The sequence below is a fragment of the Pistacia vera genome, unplaced genomic scaffold, assembly GCF_008641045.1.
Source record: "Pistacia vera cultivar Batoury unplaced genomic scaffold, PisVer_v2 Contig1145, whole genome shotgun sequence".
NCBI classification, from domain to species: domain Eukaryota; kingdom Viridiplantae; phylum Streptophyta; class Magnoliopsida; order Sapindales; family Anacardiaceae; genus Pistacia; species Pistacia vera.
In genome coordinates this window covers 163,904-184,095 of record NW_022195188.1, presented here as the reverse complement: position 1 = coordinate 184,095, position 20,192 = coordinate 163,904, and the positions used below count along the sequence as shown (strand labels likewise).

The 20,192-nt window shown below is 35.8% G+C and overlaps 2 protein-coding genes across 2 annotated transcripts; one reads left to right on the top strand and one right to left on the bottom strand.

Moving 5' to 3' along the window:
* Positions 1–2,729: 2,729 nt before the first annotated feature.
* On the top strand, positions 2,730–11,432 carry LOC116145751. Its single transcript, XM_031431199.1, is given in 24 exon segments — positions 2,730–2,840; positions 2,930–3,466; positions 3,915–4,147; positions 4,245–4,334; positions 4,658–4,668; positions 4,671–4,721; positions 4,724–4,790; positions 4,917–5,039; positions 5,340–5,500; positions 5,868–5,973; positions 6,323–6,428; positions 6,530–6,640; positions 7,118–7,281; positions 7,391–7,508; positions 7,755–7,979; positions 8,355–8,545; positions 8,681–8,848; positions 9,013–9,118; positions 9,387–9,524; positions 9,662–9,820; positions 9,941–10,147; positions 10,650–10,844; positions 10,933–11,004; positions 11,090–11,432. Coding segments are annotated over 24 exon segments (3,546 nt in total). The 5' UTR covers positions 2,730–2,792; the 3' UTR covers positions 11,249–11,432.
* A 188-nt stretch (positions 11,433–11,620) lies between these two features.
* LOC116145742 (flowering time control protein FPA) lies at positions 11,621–19,768 on the bottom strand. Its single transcript, XM_031431191.1, has 4 exons — positions 19,629–19,768; positions 19,213–19,530; positions 13,867–15,116; positions 11,621–13,161 (listed from the first exon to the last, which is right to left on the bottom strand). Exons 1-4 carry the CDS (start codon positions 19,629–19,631, stop codon positions 11,925–11,927), a joined length of 2,808 nt encoding a protein of 935 aa, XP_031287051.1. The 5' UTR covers positions 19,632–19,768; the 3' UTR covers positions 11,621–11,924.
* Between the last annotated feature and the right edge of the window lie 424 nt (positions 19,769–20,192).

Genomic DNA, 20,192 nt, shown 5'->3' with positions numbered 1-20,192 from the left:
TGTGTTGAGATAAGTAAAAACTAAGGACTTTTAGGTAAGATTATCTACAGAAGAGGTAGTAGTATCAATGATAATTAATTTAGTGTGATTTATAATTTACAATCAACATTAAATCTAAAACAAATTGTCAAATTCAACAAAGAACACCCGCAAACAAATCAAGGAAGATAAGGAAAAAATAATTAAAATTTTGAGGGTAAACCATAAAAGCATATACATAGATGATGATATGCAAAAAGGTGGAAATATATAAAATGATAGGCAAGCAAGATGATTTTCCTTTTGCTAGTTTACTTGGACAAAATGAAGATTTTGATTTTAGAGGCTATGTGTTCTCCATATTTCTCAAGAAGGATAAACAAGTATTTATAGATGAGGAGATATGGGAATTTCCTTTTGAGTTATTTGATTTTATGCACAGTGAGATTTTGATTGTAGAGGTTATGCCTTTTTACCTGATTTTTCTAGGCAGATGATATCATATGCTCATAACTCATAGCCATATGCAACCATTATTGCATAACTTCCAAAACGAACGAAAAAGTTATAACGCAAAAAGCTTTCAACTTTGGCTTAAACAAAATGCATGCAAAGGAGAATTCAAGTTCCTGGTAGAAAAACCCACTTGAGGACCCTCAAAACTAGATGGATGCAGTGGTATAGACATGGATCTGACTAGAACAAGACCTCCATAGTGGTAGAAAAGTGAAGCATGAAGATTAAGATTTAATTGAATAAACAAACACCGAATTAAGCTAAGCCTAAATGCAAAAAGCTGCATTTCACCCACAAAACTTGCTATTCATTATTATGAAAGCCATTAAAAAGAATATGCCTATTTTTAAGAAAGCACTTCTAATTGAAAAGTCATAAAAGTAATCAAACAGTGCAAGCAACAAATTGCAAAGAAAATAATGATGGGAAGAACCAAAATGATGTTGATGATAAAATTATGTGATGCATGCTATGCAAGAGGGGGTTACTGACTAGCAGCTCCACCAAGCTCAACAATGGCATCAGTAAAACGGGCATGAAGCTTTGGAGTCCATCTAAGGCGAGGCTTAATATGAGTCGTATAAAGAAGAATAGAAGTTTTGTCTTTAGGAGGATTCTGCTTCTCCTTCTCAACAACATGAGAAGAACCATGACTTTGAGGTGGAGTTAGAGGTCCTTGGATTTCTTGTGAAGCAAGCATTACATTATCAACAGCACCAGATAGTGTTGACTGATTATCAAAAACATGCAAGTCCTCCAACCCCTCATAAGGACTAGAACCATCATCAACCAGTACACCTTTCCCTTTTCTATCTCCATTGTTATACAGATTCATCTTCTTTGAAATCAATGAAATCATTCTACTCAATTTCTCTCTTTTCACTCACAATTCTCTTCTGCTCTACTCTGGAACAGCACTCACCAAGACTCAGATATAGAGAAAGAAAGGTGATGAATTGCATTCCCCCATGAAAAAACCAGACCCCACATGAAAATTCGTGGGGTCCACTGCCTCTAACTGATGATAAACAATGAGTTAATAGATGGCAGAGCCAGTCAAATCCAGACACAACGACTCCTTTGTATTTATCCATATTCTTACTCAGAGTCTTTACACTGAGTGGAAGATGAGACTAGACAGTAACAAAGAGGAGATGAAACCGATGAATTGCAAAATTAAACTGCCTATAAATCAAAATTACTTCGATGGCATGCAAAATTGCAACGTGGGTTGGTTAAGTACAATGTACGGAGTGCAGATGTGGCATTGTGTAAATGGGCTATATTTGTGAAGAGATGAGTCACCATCATCACTGCCCTTCCCTCAGTTACAAACTGTTGCATGTAGGGAAACGTGGAAGCCTTCTTTTCACTGGCTTTTGTCTCTACTCGGTACAGGTGGTTTTTGATGAGTTCTATTACTGGCAATGTACCGGTACCCCCCTGCTTTAAAATTAAAACCCTTTTGAAATATCATCTGGGGTTGGGTTCAGCCACCGTGCATTATTTTGTTCCAGGCGATACAATCTATTATTCCAGGTTCAAATTTTGTTGTTGGTCAAACTGTGTACAGCTAGTACTAACTATACAAGGTGTGCTTGTAATTAAGTTTGTTTATAGTTTAACATTTATTGACATTCAATACCAGACAATTAATTTCATTTTTTTGCCATTTCAGGTGTTGCGCACAGTTTAATATGCTTGTCATCTTGTGTTAATAGCTTTAATGTGTAATTAGAGCAGGTTTCAGAGTTCATATGCAACATTTATTTTTTAATTATATCAAGTTTAATTCATCATTATTATGTCTAATAACTATTGGCTTCACTGTCCAGAGAGTTAAAACTTATCTATAATAAAAGCTTTTTTTCTAGAAAAGAAAAAAAAAAAAAAAAAAAATATATATATATATATATGTAGGGGTTAATGGTGTAACAATGTTCAAAACCATGGAGGGATCATCAATAGATTTGTTTGTTCATATTTAGCTGAATCAAAAAGCTGAATTAAATTGTTTAATTTCTAAATTATGCTTTAAATTAAAAAAAATAAAAAAAATAGTTCCTTAAAATCATCTCATATTATAATGATTAAAGTCTTAGAATATAATAATAATGTATATTTAATACAATGACCTGAAAAGTGCCCCTTCTCTGCTAAGAAAAATTTAAAACGTTGAAAGTAGCCGTTACATTTCAACACAGCCTGATCACAGCTAATACGCTCCATTCTTCTTTCTCCCTCACTGACCTCGCTTCACTGTTTCTCATTCCTTCATTCGCTCTCACTCTGCAACAATGTTCACTGAAGGTCTAGACGAAACCGCTATCAACTGGGTCAAACAGGTACTCTCTTTGGTTTTCAACTTATTTCAATTTTAATACTTTCCTTCAAATCTTTCTGACTTTCTTCTTCTCAATTCTTTTCCTCGCAGAAATCAGATGTAAATCAAGAACCCAGAGTTCGTTCTCCGTTAGCAGAGAGACACTCACGTGACTCATATGACCCGTCGTTTCCGAAATCTCCCTTACTGTACAATTCCAACACTAGCCTTATGTCTCCCCATGGTTTACCTCCCTTAAAGTTCCACTCTGGCTTATTAAAACCTCACAGTGTTCTGGCTCCTCGTCTTGGCGACAGTGAAGACGATGATGATAATGATTATGTCGATGAGAGTGTAGCCTCAGTTTCTGATAATATGGATTTGAATTACACTGATGAAGAAGAAGAAGAACACTTAAGGTATTGTAATGAAGCTGACGAGGAGGAGATGTTTGGTCATAAATCTTGCAACACAAAGTTGAATAGAGGCTTGTTGAACAATTTAAAGATTGAAGTACCTGAGATTAATCGGAGATTTACTGATGGTGATTCGGGAATTAAAAAATCTTCCCAGAAACTTTTGACTCCAAGTTCTGGCAGCAACATTAGTTCGCTACTTCGCGAACGAGTTCAACTACGCAATGCACAGGTAAGAAACTGATTTAAGACAGATCATTGTAATGTTGTTTTTATTTTCTTAGGATTTTGTTTCTAAGAGTATTATTTATTTTTTTTTATCAAATGTGATTTCTTGGTTATTAAAATTTTGGGTTGTGTTAAAGGAGTTGTTTTTACTCTTTATGGTGAATGATGCTAATTTTGGGGTTTAGAATGTTGGGATTTTGTTTAAGAACAAATTTATAATGTTAATTAAAATGCTAATGATGTTTGTGGAGTAGTACAGGTTATTGTAAGCGGGATGGTGATTTTTGGATCATAAAAATAAGTGGGATTATGTTAAAAGAGTTGTTTTTTTTAAAATTTTTTTTTATTTTTTGTTTTGGTCATATATTTTGTGGTTTTGGGGTTTAAAATGGTTAATTGTGTTGCAAGAACAAATTTATAATTTTAATGAAGATGTTAAATGTTGCTTGTAGCGTACTGCAAGTTGTGGAAACACCCTGCTCAAGGAGGTAGATGATATGGGAACTCCTAGTGCACCTCCTATCATGGAAGTTGGAACAGAAGGTAAGAGCCCTGAGGTTGAGGCACAAATGGAGCAAACTGGTGGGATTCATGGGTCCAGAGAATCGGTGAGTCTTGATGGCAGTAAGGAAGGTATGACAGACTGGAAATCACAGTCTCAAAGAGGCAGTGAGATTGATGAAAGGTACTATAATTGTTAGGTCTGTTTGAAAAATCTTCAGTAAATTAGTATCGTTTTTCCCTATACAAGTTGTTTATTTTCTTGATATTGTATTCTGCAGATTAAACAGTACAATACCTAGGGAAAAGGAAGAAAAATTACCTTACTGGCAAACCAACTCATCGGACAACTCACATTATTATAACACTAGGTAATCTAAGTTTTTTGATTCTCGAATTCTGTTTTACACTGGCCAGGTATAGGTGTTCTGTTTTCAATTATGGAGTTCTATTTCTCTTTTGGTATTTACATGGTTTCCCTGAATTCTTATGGCTCAGCTTTATACGTCTGTAAATATAATATACAGTTTTATAAACCTCAGATTGACTGGTCAAGGTTTAGGGTTTTTTTTTTTTTTTTTTTTTTCACTTTTGTACATTACTTCTAACCAATTTATGAGGCTCAGGTGGGGGTTTACATGTTAGAAATTTACGTGATTGCATTCATCTTGATGATTCTTTTCGATTGTTGCAGAGATCAATTTGCCTGCAAACTCTAATAGCTTATGATGCTTGCATCCGCTTATGCCTCTATGCTTGGCAAGAGGCTGCACAGAGGCCCCTGAGTTTCTGCGTGATGAGTGTGTGGTGCTTCGTAGTGCATTTGGGTACGCTACCATATGATTTTGTTCTTCAAGGATTTTAATTAACCATTAAATACTTTTTTATTCTTTTCAATTTAGTTGTTTTTCAAGTTTGAGTGGGCAAACCTCAATGTTTATATGATTGTGTAGGCTTCACAAATTCTTGTTGCAACCTCGAGGTGTACAACCAATAGAATTGACACTACTAAGGGAGCAGAACGTATACCCTGTGAAGGCAAAGAAAGTCATGGGGAAGATAAAGTTGAAGGTAAGGTCTTTGTATTACAATGATGCTACATTCAGAATCAGCGGATTGAAGTTACTTTTTTTTTGGCAGATACAAAGCTCATGTTAACTTTCAATTTGTTTATAAGCTCTTTTATACTACATGTGGAGTAATTCTGTTTATAAAACGGGTTATAGTGGCAAGAGTAATTAACTGAATAGAATTTAAATCCTATCTATGTATCTATTTGTGGAGACTCAAATAGAGCAAAGAATTGAATTTTATTTATCCCATAATTGAATTTTTTTATTTGAACTAAGGCATGGTTGTTGGAAAATGGCAGTGAGGAAATTGCGAATAATACCGAGGCGGAAACTTAGGAGCACATATTCACTCCGAAATGCTATGTACATGCAAGCAGGAGCAGAGTATGTTCGACATGTTTCAACTCTAGTGAAAACTGGCATCAAAACCCTCAAACTAGCCTCATTTTCAGTACAATCAGAAGGTTTGTTTTTGGGAACAAATAATCTGCAATCTCTTTATTTTCTCATTCATAAGTTCAATAAAATCCACTTGATAACATGATGTGCACATGGATATTCCAATTTAAAAGATTTTGATGCTGGTGCTTTGTCTAATGAAGTTCAAATTACATTCAATAAGAGGTTGTAACAACTTAATGAGTAGGTCTAGGTTGTAACAACTTAATGAGTAGGTCTTTTTGTAAATTTGTCAAAGTATATCTTCAGATTGGTTGAAGGACAAAATGGTGAAAGGAACCATCATGTTTGTGGCACAACTATCTCTGCTATGATATTGCATCTCCTGCTTTAATAATGTCTTATTATTTCTTGATCATTAAAAAATTGCAGAGACTCTTTCATGCTTATTCCAATTGAAGAGTGCTACAGAAGACGCTGAAGCTGAGAAAGGTTCTGCTGTATGCTTGCTTCCTGGAAATGGTGATTGTCATGTCTTGTAAGTTGATATAATACTTTTCAACTTATGCCAGTCTTTTTGTTTGGATAGCTTTGAATCATTTATCACATCATTACTTCTAAGAATGTGGAAGAATGAAAGCTGGTATGAATTGTGGATGTACAACTGGGCAGGACCAAGGTTATAAATCTTAACATTATGATGAATTTAATAACTATTGAATCACAAGGTCATTTATTTATATTGTTATGTGACCTAAGGGATTTGCTTCGTGTGTTTTTAAAGATAAATCATCGTTCAAACTTGATAGTTCACAATCAAACCATAGTTCATTACTTAAAGGGGATCTTACTCCTAAAATGGTTCTTACAAGTGCATGTAATTTCAGTTTTCCAGAGAATGAGGGGGATGCTCTTTTGGTAGAAGTCCAAGATAAGAAGAATTCAATCCAGGGTCGAGCTACCATTCCAGTTTCATCCTTGACTGATAACCCTGTACCTATCTTTCTCTACCTTCAGTATCTTGTCCTTTGCAGGACTAAATTATACTTTCAACCGTCTGCATGTATTTCAATGTGGTTATCCAAATTGTGCAGAATGACAGAATTCGATGGTGGCCCATATACCATGATGATCAGGAATGTGTTGGGAAGATCCAGCTATCCATTGGTAGTACAATCACATCTGGCGAGAGTAATCATATAAAGGTTTCATTCCTGTCAACCCGACTCTGTTGATTAGTATTTTATGTTCAAACACACATGGTCAAATTTTTTATCTACTTCCTTTTTGAGGGCTGTTGGACACTGCATAATTGACCGGAAACTAATCGAGTGATGGCTAGTTGCGTTTTTGGATCTGAAATTTGTATTATAACAGACCTATTAGTAGAATGAATTGTGAACTAAGATATATAGGAGGAATTGTTTAACTGACTGAATGATGGCTAGTAATATCATTAATTCTTTCTTCTATGTGGGATATGAACCATAATGCAAATTATAGTTCCTGATAACTGGTTGGATTAGCGTGGATGGTTGCCTTTCTTTATGAACACTGTCCGGTCTTTCAAAAATTAGCTTTCCAGAGGCAGTATGGACATGCAAACTGGTTTGTATGGATACTTGAGAAGATTCATGAGTGTACAATCAGAGGTCTCATATTTTTGTCTTTACATATTACAGAGTGGATCTGTGGTGGAGACCTTAGCATATGATTTACTATTGGAGGCTGCAATGCGGGCACAACCTTTTCATTCCAGAAACCTGAGGCCACAAGGACCTTGGAAGTGGTTGTTGACTGAATTTGCAGATTACTATGGAGTTTCTGATTCATATACTAAACTCAGGTGTTTATGAATGTCAATTTTTTCAAGTTAGCCTAATGAAGTTCATATTTTGCTCTACTCTTCATGATTTCTTTGAGATATTGTGATCACTTTTTTTATTTCTTTGTAGACATCTTTTACATGTAATGAATGTGGCAACTCCAACAAAAGACTGCTTAGAACTTGTGAACGAGTTACTTGTACCTATTCTAAAGGCAAGGAGTGAGAAAAGTTTGACTAGGCAGGAGGTAGGCCTTCCCAAATCACTCACATTGAATCAATTTCGTTTCTAATCTCATGACAGAACTTCTTTGCTTCTAGCTAACTTTAGAACATTAGTATCTGTGAATAGTAAATATTAAATGAATTCTTCGTAGTACCTTTTCAATAGTACCAATTGAAGAAGAAGCACCTATGGAGAATTGGTATTTCAAAGGGATTTTAAGTGTTAACATGGTTGGCAAATATAACTTTTTTAACTTGCTCTCTTGCAGAAAAGCATGCTGTTAGATTGTGAAACTCAAATTGAGAGTCTCTTGCAAAATGTTTTTGAGAACTACAAGTCCTTGGATGAAAACTCTCCTACAGGGCTGGCAGACTTGCTTGGTCCAACACAAGAATCTGTGGCACCAGCCCTAGCTTCTGCTGTCCAAGTGTACTGCCTCCTCCATGATGTACTATCTCAAGATGCCCAGACTATGCTGAGAAACTACCTACAGGTAAGTTAAATTTTATTACTGGAAACTACTTATTTTAATACATTTAAACACTTTCCAATCTTTATGCATGTATAAGATACACTAGAGGGTCAGTATCCTCAAATAACCTTAGCTTGCTGGGTCATTAGGCCTCTGGATCTGCTGTCTCAGAGTTTAGAGAAATATCAGTTAAATTTTAACTCTGTCCATGATGTCTCTAGATGATTTAGTGGTGGAATAACGAGTTTATAGGAAATGGAGGATGGGCCTTGCAGTTTGTTCATATTTTTTCTATCTATAAATAATAAGAAGCTTGTTTGTCTCTCTGTTTTTTCTTTGTTTTGATACATTAAGCATAATCAAAAAAAACAGAACTAAAAAAAAAAAATTGTACAGACAGCAGCGAAGAAAAGATGCCGGAAGCACTTGCTTGAGACTGATGAGTTTGTTTCAAGCAACTCTGACAGTTTCCTCATGGACTCCATTACCATCTCAACAGCTTATTTAAAGATGAAGAACTTGTGTATAAACATTGGCAAAGAAATTCAATCAGACATCAAGATACACAACCACCACATACTTCCGAGGTACAGCAACTTTTATTTATAAATTGGAATTTGCAGGCGTAAATAAATGTTACCACTAATAAGATCTCATGTTGTATTTCACAAACTCCATTCTCAATCATATTTATATATTCTGACTCATATTTTTTTTTTCAGTTCAATTGACCTGTCAAACATTGCAGCTGCTGTTTACAGCACTGAGTTGTGTAACAGGCTTAGAGGTTTCCTTGCTGCCTGGCCTGCATCCAGCCCACTGCCACATGTTAATGAACTTCTAGTTGCTGTTGCTGATTTTGAACGGCATCTTGAGTCATGGAATATCAGGTTATTTAAGAAATTTACTTGAAAAGTCCCTTATTATTTACTCTGATAAAAAAATCTGTAATGAAGGTTTAACTGTTATCAACAGACAGTTAATCTTGACATCCAATCAAGTCCAGCCTTCTATAACTTTTTCTGTCTGACATACTATGTTCTTTTTTCTTCAGTCCTGTGCAGGGTGGGGTTGATGCAAGGGGTCTTTTCCATGATTACATAATGCTTTGGGTGGAGGATATGCAACTTAAGTTACTTGACCTCTGCAAAATGGAAAAGGTACTCCTAATTCCCATGGATTTATATATATATATATATATATATTTTTTTTTTTTTTTTTGCATAAATTAAACAGATTTGATTTACAAATATGAGCTTGAGCATTTTATTATCGATACCCTTTTCTCTCTACCCCACCTCCAAAAATCTCAAGCGTGCCCAAAGGTGTGTAGGCCATGGAGAAAGTGGACAAATAACATGTTCACACCAACAATAAACTTCACTCTATAACCTACTTCCAAATATGAGCTTGAGTTACTTTTTGCAGGTCCCATGGTCTGGAGTTACAACAAATCAGTCCACTTCACCATTTGCTGAGGAAATGTACGAGAAAATTAAAAACTCTCTTATTGAATATGAAGTAGTGATCAATCACTGGCCTCAGTATTCACTGATACTGGAAAATGTAAATTTCTCTCTCTGCACACACCTGTGTGTGATTGTCTGACAGTTTTTGTAAACATAAATGAAGTTTTTTACAACTCAGATAGATCTGCTGTATTTATGTTTGCTAACAATTCATAATTGATTATCTTCTTGAAGGCTGTTGCCAATGTAGAAAGGGCAATCATAAGAGCACTAGAGAAACAATACAATGAAATTTTGACTCCTTTGAAAGATAGCATTCCAAAAAGGCTAAATCTTCATGTTCAAAAGCTTACAAGAAGACAGTCAACTACACTTTATTCTGTTCCTAGTCAGGTGAGAGACCGCATTCATATGTTTTATAGCATGGATTTCGAACCTAGATTTCTTTTTTTCATACTGCAAATGGTTTGAACATCAGATATGCATGTATCTTAAATATTTTTCTTTTGTCAGTTGGGAACATTCTTGAACACCATTAAAAGAATACTGGACATCTTACATTGTAAAGTGAAGGACATCTTAAAATCTTGGGCGTCCTACCTGCCTGTTGTTGGAGATAAGAAGTCACTCTTTGGCGAGCAGATGAATGAAGTGACAGTGCTGCTGAGAACAAAATATAAAACGTACTTGCAGGCAACAGTGGAGAAGCTAGTCAGTAACGTAAGCTCTACTATACCCTATTTCCACTTGTAGTCATCCTTTCAACAAATGTCACGTGGCGTATGTCACAGTCCTCAGTTGATTCATTATGCTGCTGCTTAAGAATCAATCAAGTAGCTTGAGAATAGATCAAGATTTAATGCCAAGTGGTTAAAAAAAGAAACACAAAGTAAAAATAAAGAACTAGCTATAAGGATAAGTTTTGCAAGATTGACTCAAAACTTGCCCAATGGATACTTTTAATCAGTGCCGGGACCTAGAAATGACTTTTGTGAGGTGCACCTTAGGAATAGTAGTATTTAGAAAATATTATTAGCTCATTAACAATGCCATGAGAAAAATACACTTAGAATTTTATAATGAAATACAATAACTTAAAGTTCTTGTAAAGAGATGATAAACTATTATCGAATTCTTCAAAAAGTTCTTGTTGATCTTTAGATTTCAAACAAGTGATAAAGTTCACCCATACAAAATACTTATAAAATAATGATCATTTCAGATGCAAACTAATCGGAACACACGGCTTAAAAGGATTCTGGAGGAAATAAACGAAGAAGATGGAGAAGCCGAGGTCCGTGAAAAAATGCAGATGTTGTGTTCACAACTCATTGACTCTATATCCAACTTGCATGGAGTCTTCATAAGTCGGATATTCATTGCAACCTGTCGTGGATTCTGGGACAGGATGGGACAGGTGAAGAAGACTACCCGGTCAAGCATGAAAAAATTGCAAGTTTACTTAATTCTTTGTTCTAATCCAATTCAATTTACTATCATGCCAGATTGTTCTGAAGTTTCTTGAAGGTAGAAAGGAAAATCAAGTGTCCTATAATGGATCTTATTATGCTCTTGGTGTAAGTAGCTTCTCTCTTATTAGTGTTTGTGTTTTTTCTTGCAACAAAACTTCAGCTGAAGTGCTTCTTGCTTTTGTTTTGTTAGATTTTGGACGACACATTTGCTTCCCACATGCAGCGATTGCAAGGAAATTCACTGCAAGAGAAAGATCTAGAGCCTCCACGCTCTGTAGTTGAAGCTCGATCTATTCTCTGCAGAGATGCCGCAAATACAACAGATACATCTTCATACTACTATGTCTAGACTGAAAATCTTCCATCGTCGATTTGATGTTGCCTTACGATTTCTGCATAGGTGTACAGTGATCAAAATCTTCACTGCATATGATTATTTATATTCTTTTTGTACATGTTGAACCATAATGCTTGAGAAACTCATTCTTTTGTAACAATTTTTTGATCGATAGCAATAAAGGCCCGGGGAAATTTCCGTTTCTTCCTGTAGCAGAAATTAACTAATTGTTCAATGGTCTGTTGACATCCACAAATTAAAGCCACCAAGCAATGACACACTAACAAAAAAATAATTTTGTTCTGGCTTTCTTTAAAAAACAAAATACGTACCCATTCAAATAAATTGAATGATTGATCCAGACCAAGCTTAAGAAGGAGAAACTACGAAATATGAGATAATTCACAGCCTGAGTTCAAGGAAACTTTATGTTCTCGTAACTTAATAATAAAAGAATGGATGGTTTACCTAAACTGGTCAACTGAGCCAAAAAAATAAAGTAGACAATAATTAGAATGATCATTAAACAAAAGAAAGCAAAACACAGACAGTCAATATATTATCTGTGATTGTATTTTGAGGACTCTAACTAATTCATAGACAATGAACCCTAAACTACGATCTAGCTACCCATTATCACACAAGGTAATGGATGAGACCAACAAGATGAAAACAACAAAGGTGCAGTTCAAGTCCCTTTCCCTCGTTGAATTTGTTGAAGAAGAGCAGCTGCCAGATGCAGTGTTGCTTGCAAGCGTTTCTGTGGATCTGCATCTGCTTCCTGGCTACCAGCATTTTGCACTTGTTGATTCCCTTGTCCTCCTGACTGAAACTCTCTTTGAATTGTTGGAGGCACTGCAGCAGGCACATTGGACAGTTGCTGCTGCAACTGTTGCACTTGACCAAATTGAGATATCGAAAACTCAGTCAGCTGATTATTTTGCAAAGCATAGCTCTGTGGTTGACCAACTTGGTTGTCAAATTGATGCCCTGCAGTCATCTGCCGAAGATTCTCGCCCGTTGATGCATTAGGAGTGTTCCCTAACTGCCTCTGTGGCCCAAGAAGAGTTGATGCTAATTGTGCAAGTTGGTCCGGTTGCAGGGATGTAATTGGCATAGGCAAAGTGGAAGGTTTAAATTCCTGATGCAACACCTTGCTGTTTTCTGATAATGGGATTCCGGTAATTCCACCAGGATATTGACTAGAGCTTATTTCCTGCACAGCCTTTGGCATGACTGAGGGGTGCCCCTGAATGATGGGATCAATAGAACTATTGGATGCAAGTGATGGTATATTTCTGGAACCAGAGACTGGGTTCTGCTGATGGTGAGGAGATTGATCTGGTGCCCATGTGGGGTTCCGCTGATGATGTGGATATTCATGCCTGTTTTCACTGTATGACTCAGATATACTACCCACAGCATGGACTGAACTTGAATGTGATGAGGGCAGAGCTGATGTAAGCATGTCCCCTGAAAAAGAAAGACCCGATTTACCCATATCTGGATAAGAGGTCAGAGAAGGAAAGCATCCAGAAGGTGTTGATGGCTTCAGATAAGATGCATCTGAATTAAAGGATAACATATTTGTATCCTTGATCTCATTTGGGTAATGTAAAGAACCATGATTAGAAGCAGAAGGCTCCAACCTCAAAACAACCCCAGAAATGCTCAGTTTGCCTGGTACTTTCAGTACTTTCTCTGAAAAGTCAGATGGGGGTACAAGAAACAAGGTGGTCTTGTCATCCAGTTTAGCAACTGCTGCTCGCTGCTTCTCCTCCAAATAATGCATGAATTCATTGTAAAATGCAATGTCAGCATCACTTCCAGGGACAAAAAAGACAACCCAGCTACTAGATGCTTGATAATAATGCTTTGCAAGCATGTCTAGACCAGTCCTTGCAGTGCAATCTAAGAACTCAGGCCTGCAGCAAGTTGTTAGGTCAGGAAGTGATTTCAGAAGTAAAACTCCAGAGATCAAATCTTAACTAAATAAGTGGTATTATTTTTGTTAACTTAAACATGCGTTTTGATGCCCCCATACAATTATATCTAATATACTGCAGTAAACATATTTTTATAGCCAAGTATTTGACAAAGTATCTAAGACATACCAAAATAACATTGGATTTGTACACTAAAAATGTTTGCATACATCCTGAAAACCTTAATTTTGGACTCTATCCAGAAATGAAGTTGGAACAGAATTTTGCATCAGATACGATTCAGTTACATTAGGCAAATTAGGTCTAAGCCAGTAAAAGTTTGCTTAAATGAGTTCATTAGTGGATAAGTGATGGAAATAATTCAAAATTCAATGGATATCAGTCCAATAACAACTAACTAGCCTAGGGATTCATAGCTAGAATAGAATCCTGCCACAGTTATTTTGCTGCAATCCAACTCATGTAATTGAACTCTCAAATGAATTATTTCAAGAAATCTTTAATGACTCTCTGTTTATCTATCTGTGGTGGAGTTTAGTGAACTCTGATCAGTTGGATATCAGAAAGTGCTTTACGAAAAGTCAGGCTTGTGGATGAAGAAGTGAGAAAGAGGGAAGTAATAAAAAAGATGATATCCTAAATTCTGTAATGAATGTTTTATGTGAAGGAATGCTTATTACTTACAACATCATGTCCATGACTTTTCCAACAGGAAAGCAGCGAGCATGACAAACAGGACTTCCTCCCTTTGCTATAGTTCCCTCCCACTTCCAGTCCTTTATAGATGGCTTTGGCTGATCTAATTCAGGAGTGTACCTTTTCCTCTCAACAGAATTTAGTGGCAAAGAACCAGGACCCACCTGATAACCATCATAAGGTGCTTTCCACAGATCATTTTTTTCTCTGTGAGGTAAAGCTAAATTCACTTGGCGATCAGGGATCTGCTTATACCCATATGGTCCAGCATCGAAGTTCTTTTCGAAGGTCTCAGGTTGAGCAAAATCAGAGAATGTCCTTGAAAATGCCCGTTTCCCATGTTCTAGATCAGAGAAAGGATATTCTGGCAACTCTTTGTCAGGATGGAGGGAGCCAGTCTTTAATTTCTTGGCTCCTGGATGATAATACGCATCTTCTGGCGAATCCCACTGATCTTCAAAAAGTGGAGATTTTTCAGGAAATTTCTGAGGAAACTCATGGAAGTGAGCAGTCCTTTCTCTGGTAGGACTAATATTCTGTTCATAAATATCTTGAGATAGTCCTGGTTCAGATCCCACATCTCCTAACCTCCATGGTTCATATATGTTGTTTCCACCAATCCATAAAGTATCCTTCCTATTAAAATTATAGACATCAGGATCACCAGAATCTAAATTTGGGTTAAGGTGGGGAGATCTAATGCTGGGATCTCCTGAAAAGCTCCCAAAATTCCTATCTGGCCGAAAGTTCTCAGCAGGGCTAGAATGGCCATTCAACTTGAAATGTGGGGAAAGAGGGACATTCATTAAGCCCCTTCCACTATTTGAGGAGCCAGCTTCACTTTTTGCAAAACAAATGTGCACACGGGGATTTCCAAACAATTTGCCTTGAAGAGTTTCTTTCGCCCTGCAAGCTGACATTAGGCTCTTGAACTGAACAAAGGCATAACTACGACCTGGAAAAACAGTGATTTTCTCTATTTCACCAAATGGTGAAAATGCCTTCCTTAAGATCACTTCATCCACCTTCAGTAAGGCTGGGAATCCTATCCATAAAACCTCACTAGGTTCAGCACTTTTATCACTCATCTTGGATTTGTCAGGGTAAGTAGAGTCAGGAGGACTAGCATGGCGTGCTCTAGAGTCCCTTTGTGAGAAAGGGGATCCTCTTAATGCAGAGCGTTGCTCATCTCGGTGTTGCAAGTGGTCTGCATCACGTGACAGTACTGATGACTTATCCTGTGATTAAGAATTCCTTACTGTATAAGCAAGTGGATATGATATTGATTTAATAGTCAATTGCAATTAAAGTGAAATTAATGAATCAAATCATATTATCTAGGTTTCGTTGTAGTTGGAGTGATGATTTTGATCTATGAAAGGATGGTACTTTAAAGTACTTGCATGACGAATACATACAAAAAATTAGACATGCAATTTGTATATGTGAATAGCCATTTCTACTTGCACAGCAATCTAAAGCACAATGGATGTTTATGAGGCAACACCATTTCTGTTTCCTTAAAAAGAAAAGCTTTGTGCTACTTAATAAAAAGTACTCTGAATCAACCTATAAAAGTTATACAAACATAGATTAAAACAAAAATAATAATAATCAAGCCAAATAAAAACCTAGAGCTCAAAAACCAATGCAACTCAGTTGACATCACCTAAATTTCCACCCTAATCACTACATCCCTCAACTGTACAGAAAAACACCACCTTTAGACATCAGCAACTATTTAAGCTAACCATTAAACCAACTGGTTCCAGATTATCATCACTCGACCTAAATTTGCAAACATGGTGCTTGGCAGATTGAACTATCTGCTGATTTAGTTGCCGACATTTAAACTTGATTGGCAAACAAGATGTCTTTTTAACTGGGTCTACAAATATATAACAGTTCATCAGCAAATTAATTAGCCACAAATTTTCAATACTACCCCAATCCATAAAATATAATTACTTTCGATGTGACTTCTACCCTTATCTTCTCAAAGCCTACAACTGGCAAATTACTGGTTCACTGAAAATGACCTATCCTTAACACCAACATTGAAAATAGCCGCTGTCAAACTAAATGAAAACAAGAGATGTTCAACTTTCTACACATGGACATTAATCAGAATGCAGCCAATTTAATTCTTCAATGAGTACCCAATAGGCATAATAGAAACCTCCAATCAGCATCCTGCACCCAGAGGGACAAAGACTTTTGACTATAAAGTTGTCACAAGTTTAATCCCTAGGGATATAAAGACTACCTGCTACTTATGACAAGTTACATCAAATGCTAGAACAGCAATTGCATTCAGTAAAAGAATGTGAGTCACATTAAACACACCTGGCAGATTAATAGAGATCTAGAATCCAACAAAGACATTTTAACTATTCCAACCATTTTCACCATCATATGGAGTAATGATTATGTAGTAAAATCAATAGAACAGACTAGGATTAACGAATGAAGAAAGAAGAATACAATTGTCAAGCATTTAAATAGGTATTCTCCTGTGCAAAAAAGGTTTCATTCTAGAGTGACCATTTCGAATGCACTAGATCATTACACATATAAAAATTGACATCCCTTTTCCACCAAACTTAGAAAGTAACAAAAAAAAAAAATAAATAAGGATACAATTAGTTAGTGTAGACAGTGAAAAAAAAAGCATAACCTTTGCTGCACGAACTTCCTTTTAGTTGTGCTCCACAACTTGTAAAGAAATATATACAACCATTCTAAACTGGTGCAAAGGAGTAACTATGACAAAGTACTCTGTGAAACTACCAGCAATTTAACACACTTTAATAGGTGGAACATGGATCACGATGAGCTGCAAACAACATACTAAGACCAGGGAGTTTCCTTCACATTGGACTTTGGAGTTGATCAATGAAAGCATGATAAATGTTGGGAACCCCTCCGACACATGGGTTCGCTGGCCATGATGTTTTGCTGAATTTGTACACCTTTTAATTCAATCTAATTAATTTCTGTATCCCTTTGATAAGCATTCAATCATATAATCAAACCACAAAATCTATTAGGTTCTCAGGTTACAGAAATAAATGCTCTGGTGCTATCATCGGAATTGCTATTTTATGACTTAAAGGGAGTGTGAATAAAGACAAAAGCAATGAAGGTTTCCCATTGGCAATTTTATATTACATCTGACTTTCCATTCCACTTTCTACTTTTCTCTTTTCATAGGAAGAAGATGAAGATACGGAAATAACACACACCAAATTTAGAAGTATCCCAGTTTGGCAATTCTATATAACGTCCAACTTTCTATTTTTACCTCTTCATCAGAAAGAGAAGAGAAAACAACTCTATAAACATAATGACGCACACAAGTATATAACACAAGAATTACCAATCGGCCAACAAAGCAGACTGATCATGACCAAAGCAGAAAGAAAGGCCTCTTAAAAGTTCCAAGAGTATAGCAGCCTCTGCTGGCACATAATTAACACATGATTCAAAATGAATTTGAAGTAAAGTGTAAACCAGAAATTTCCCCAAGACTTTCAACCATCACTTTTTACACATTTAAACAAGTTATGTGGAATTTTCCTGATCCTAGATAGTCTGAGAACAATTTCTCTATTTTGATCTTATTTTCTATGCTTTGGTGAGTAAGAGAACAACGGTAGTGATTTCACCCTGGTTATGATGAGAAAATCTTAAAAGAAAGAAAGGGATAGACTTTGAAAATATATCTGGAACCTTCGTAATAGGCAACACAACACATTTATCTAGCATCCACTAGTCATTGCTTCAAGCGGTACTAGTATACCTTTGTTAACTTTATAGTTTTTGTTATATGATTTATTTTACGAGGATGTCGGAGGTGCTTTTAGATATTTTGTAATATTACGACCATTTTTTCTGATAGAACTGCTGAAAATTACCGAGTTGATTGCTGTTACATGTGGCCTCAGGGTTTACTATTTCTGCAATCACTTAATGAGTAGAGATGGAAAGTGGCAATGCTGGTAATATAGTTTAAATTGCTAATACTGTCAAGGACCCTTGAACTTTTGTCATATGAAAAAGTTATTAAGAAAATTTTTCTGTCATTCCCCAAACTTAAGAAATTTCATCAAATCTCTGCAAACTTTAATTGATTTTATGCTTATAATAAATCATTGCTTGAACTCAAAAATGTTTTCCTTCACCGATAATGCAATTTAGATAATCACTCATAGCATTAGCTCATTGCAGGTAATCATTATGCACTGGAACAACAAGATTAATTAGCATAGATTTACATATTTTTAGGACACTGAGATTATTGTTGCTTTTTAGACCAAACTGATTTTCAAGTTCTGGTAAGATCACTCTGAGAATAAAGTGCAAAGCAGAAAAAATGCATGCCCCTGCTGCTTGCAATATAAAGGAAAAACTCAATGCTCATCCCTGAATGGAAATATATAAGACCTGTAAATTTGCTACCATCACTGGGAAGAAAGAAAATGCTATACTCTTCCGTAACCTTCGGCGGGATTGAGGTGCTGTGGATGAAAGTATGAATTATCATAATTGCTTGTACCAGACACAGAAACGTTAGCTGATACTGGAAGACACCAATTTCTAATGAATAGCTGCAGTTATATAACCTTTTCCAATTGCCGAATGAAAGCTGATTCTTAACTGTTTTGTTTTCTATCTCTTCCCTTATTTAAGTTCCGTACTAAGTTCTAAAGAATTGTGGCAGTTATATCACTTTTGCCAATTGTGGAATTTAAGCTGATTCTTAAATGTTCTATTTCTATCTTTTCTCTTTCTGAAGTTCTTCATTTGACAGCAGCTATATTTGAAGGTAAGTTCTAATAATTTGCTATAGTTACATTGCTTACTGCAAATTGCGGAATTGAAGCTGATTCTTAATTCCTTTGTTTTCTACTTGCTCTTTGATTGAAGTTTTTTGTATGACACAGCTACGAAACTAAAGTTTTAATAATTTGCTGCAAATGTGGAATCAGAGAAGATTCTTAAATGCTTCGTTCTCTATCAGTTCTAATCTTTGACATCAGCTTATATTTGATATTATTAGTCCAACATGGACATACAGTTCTTTCCCTTTAAATTAATCAATCAAAAGTTAAAACCTAATATTGTTAGTAGTATCTTAATTATCTTGCATTGATAACTTGCAATTGAAAGGCTATTAAACTGCAAATTCAACAAGATATCATAATCTTTGCTGTTTATGATCATTATATTATGGCGAATCAAACTCAATTCACAATATAATACACATACACAAATACTTTTCAACAAATAAAAAAATAAATCAAACATTAATAATAAGTAATTAAGACTAACCGCCTTGGCAAACTCAATCCTAAGTGGATTGCCAGCAAGAGGAAAATCTTGGAGCGCCTTCATCGAAGCAATCGCGTCTTCGTCTCTTTTAAAATTCACAAAAGCATAGCTTCTCCCTGGCTGAAACGCCACGCTTTCTAGTTCTCCGAATCTTAAAAACTGATCCGTCAAATCCGACTCTTCTATGTTATGCGACAAGTTCCCAACCCATAGATGTCTCGACGGCGGCGCATTAGCTCGGCCGCCACCACCGCCGGAGCCATGTGTTTTGTCTTCGAATCTGGGGCGAAATCGGTCTCTACCTCCGCCGCGGCTCGACTGTGCAATAATTCAAAAAAAAAAAAAAAATCAATATGTCATGTAGCATTAAAAATTGCTGAAAATATGTGAGGTATTGGAGTAGAGAAGAAACCAACCATGTTAGTGAATTGTGATTAGAGAAGTGAAAGGTTTGCGGTAAATCGAGTTTGTTTAGGGTTTGGGTCTGCGATTGAGTTCGTGATTTTTCTTTTTCTTCTTTTTTTTCAATTATTTTCCCTATTAGGTTGTTATTGACTAATTGAATGGCGAGTTGGTAATTAAGAAAATATTTAATATTATGTATTCTAACGGATCAAGTTTACAGACGTGGCAGGCTGGCAGCTTGTCACTGGCTATTTTTTTTTAATGCAAAATGCAATTAATTTGCAATTCTTTTTTAAAAAGATAAATTATGAAATTTTTTCCTGAAAATTTACGTTGATTCTATATAAACCCTTGACAGCGCTTAGTAAACTCGAGCGAATTACACCATGCCGGACTCTTTTATTTTTGTATGGATTACGTTGATATTTTTTACATATAAAATATAATATAACTCACATAAAATATCTAAAAAAATACAGTCTAACAGGATTAATATCATTTCATCCCAATTTGAATTAATACAACTTCTTTTTTTTTTTTTTTTTTGGCTTTTTTAATACACTATACATTATACA

Excerpts from the sequence above, each read along its gene's own strand:
- LOC116145742 (XM_031431191.1), bottom strand. Across the intron at positions 15,117-19,212 it reads GGATTGAGTTTGCCAAGGCG|GATAAGTCATCAGTACTGTC; the intron begins GTTAGTCTTAAT and ends TCTTAATCACAG. Across the intron at positions 13,162-13,866 it reads AAAGTCATGGACATGATGTT|GCCTGAGTTCTTAGATTGCA; the intron begins GTAAGTAATAAG and ends AACTTGCTGCAG.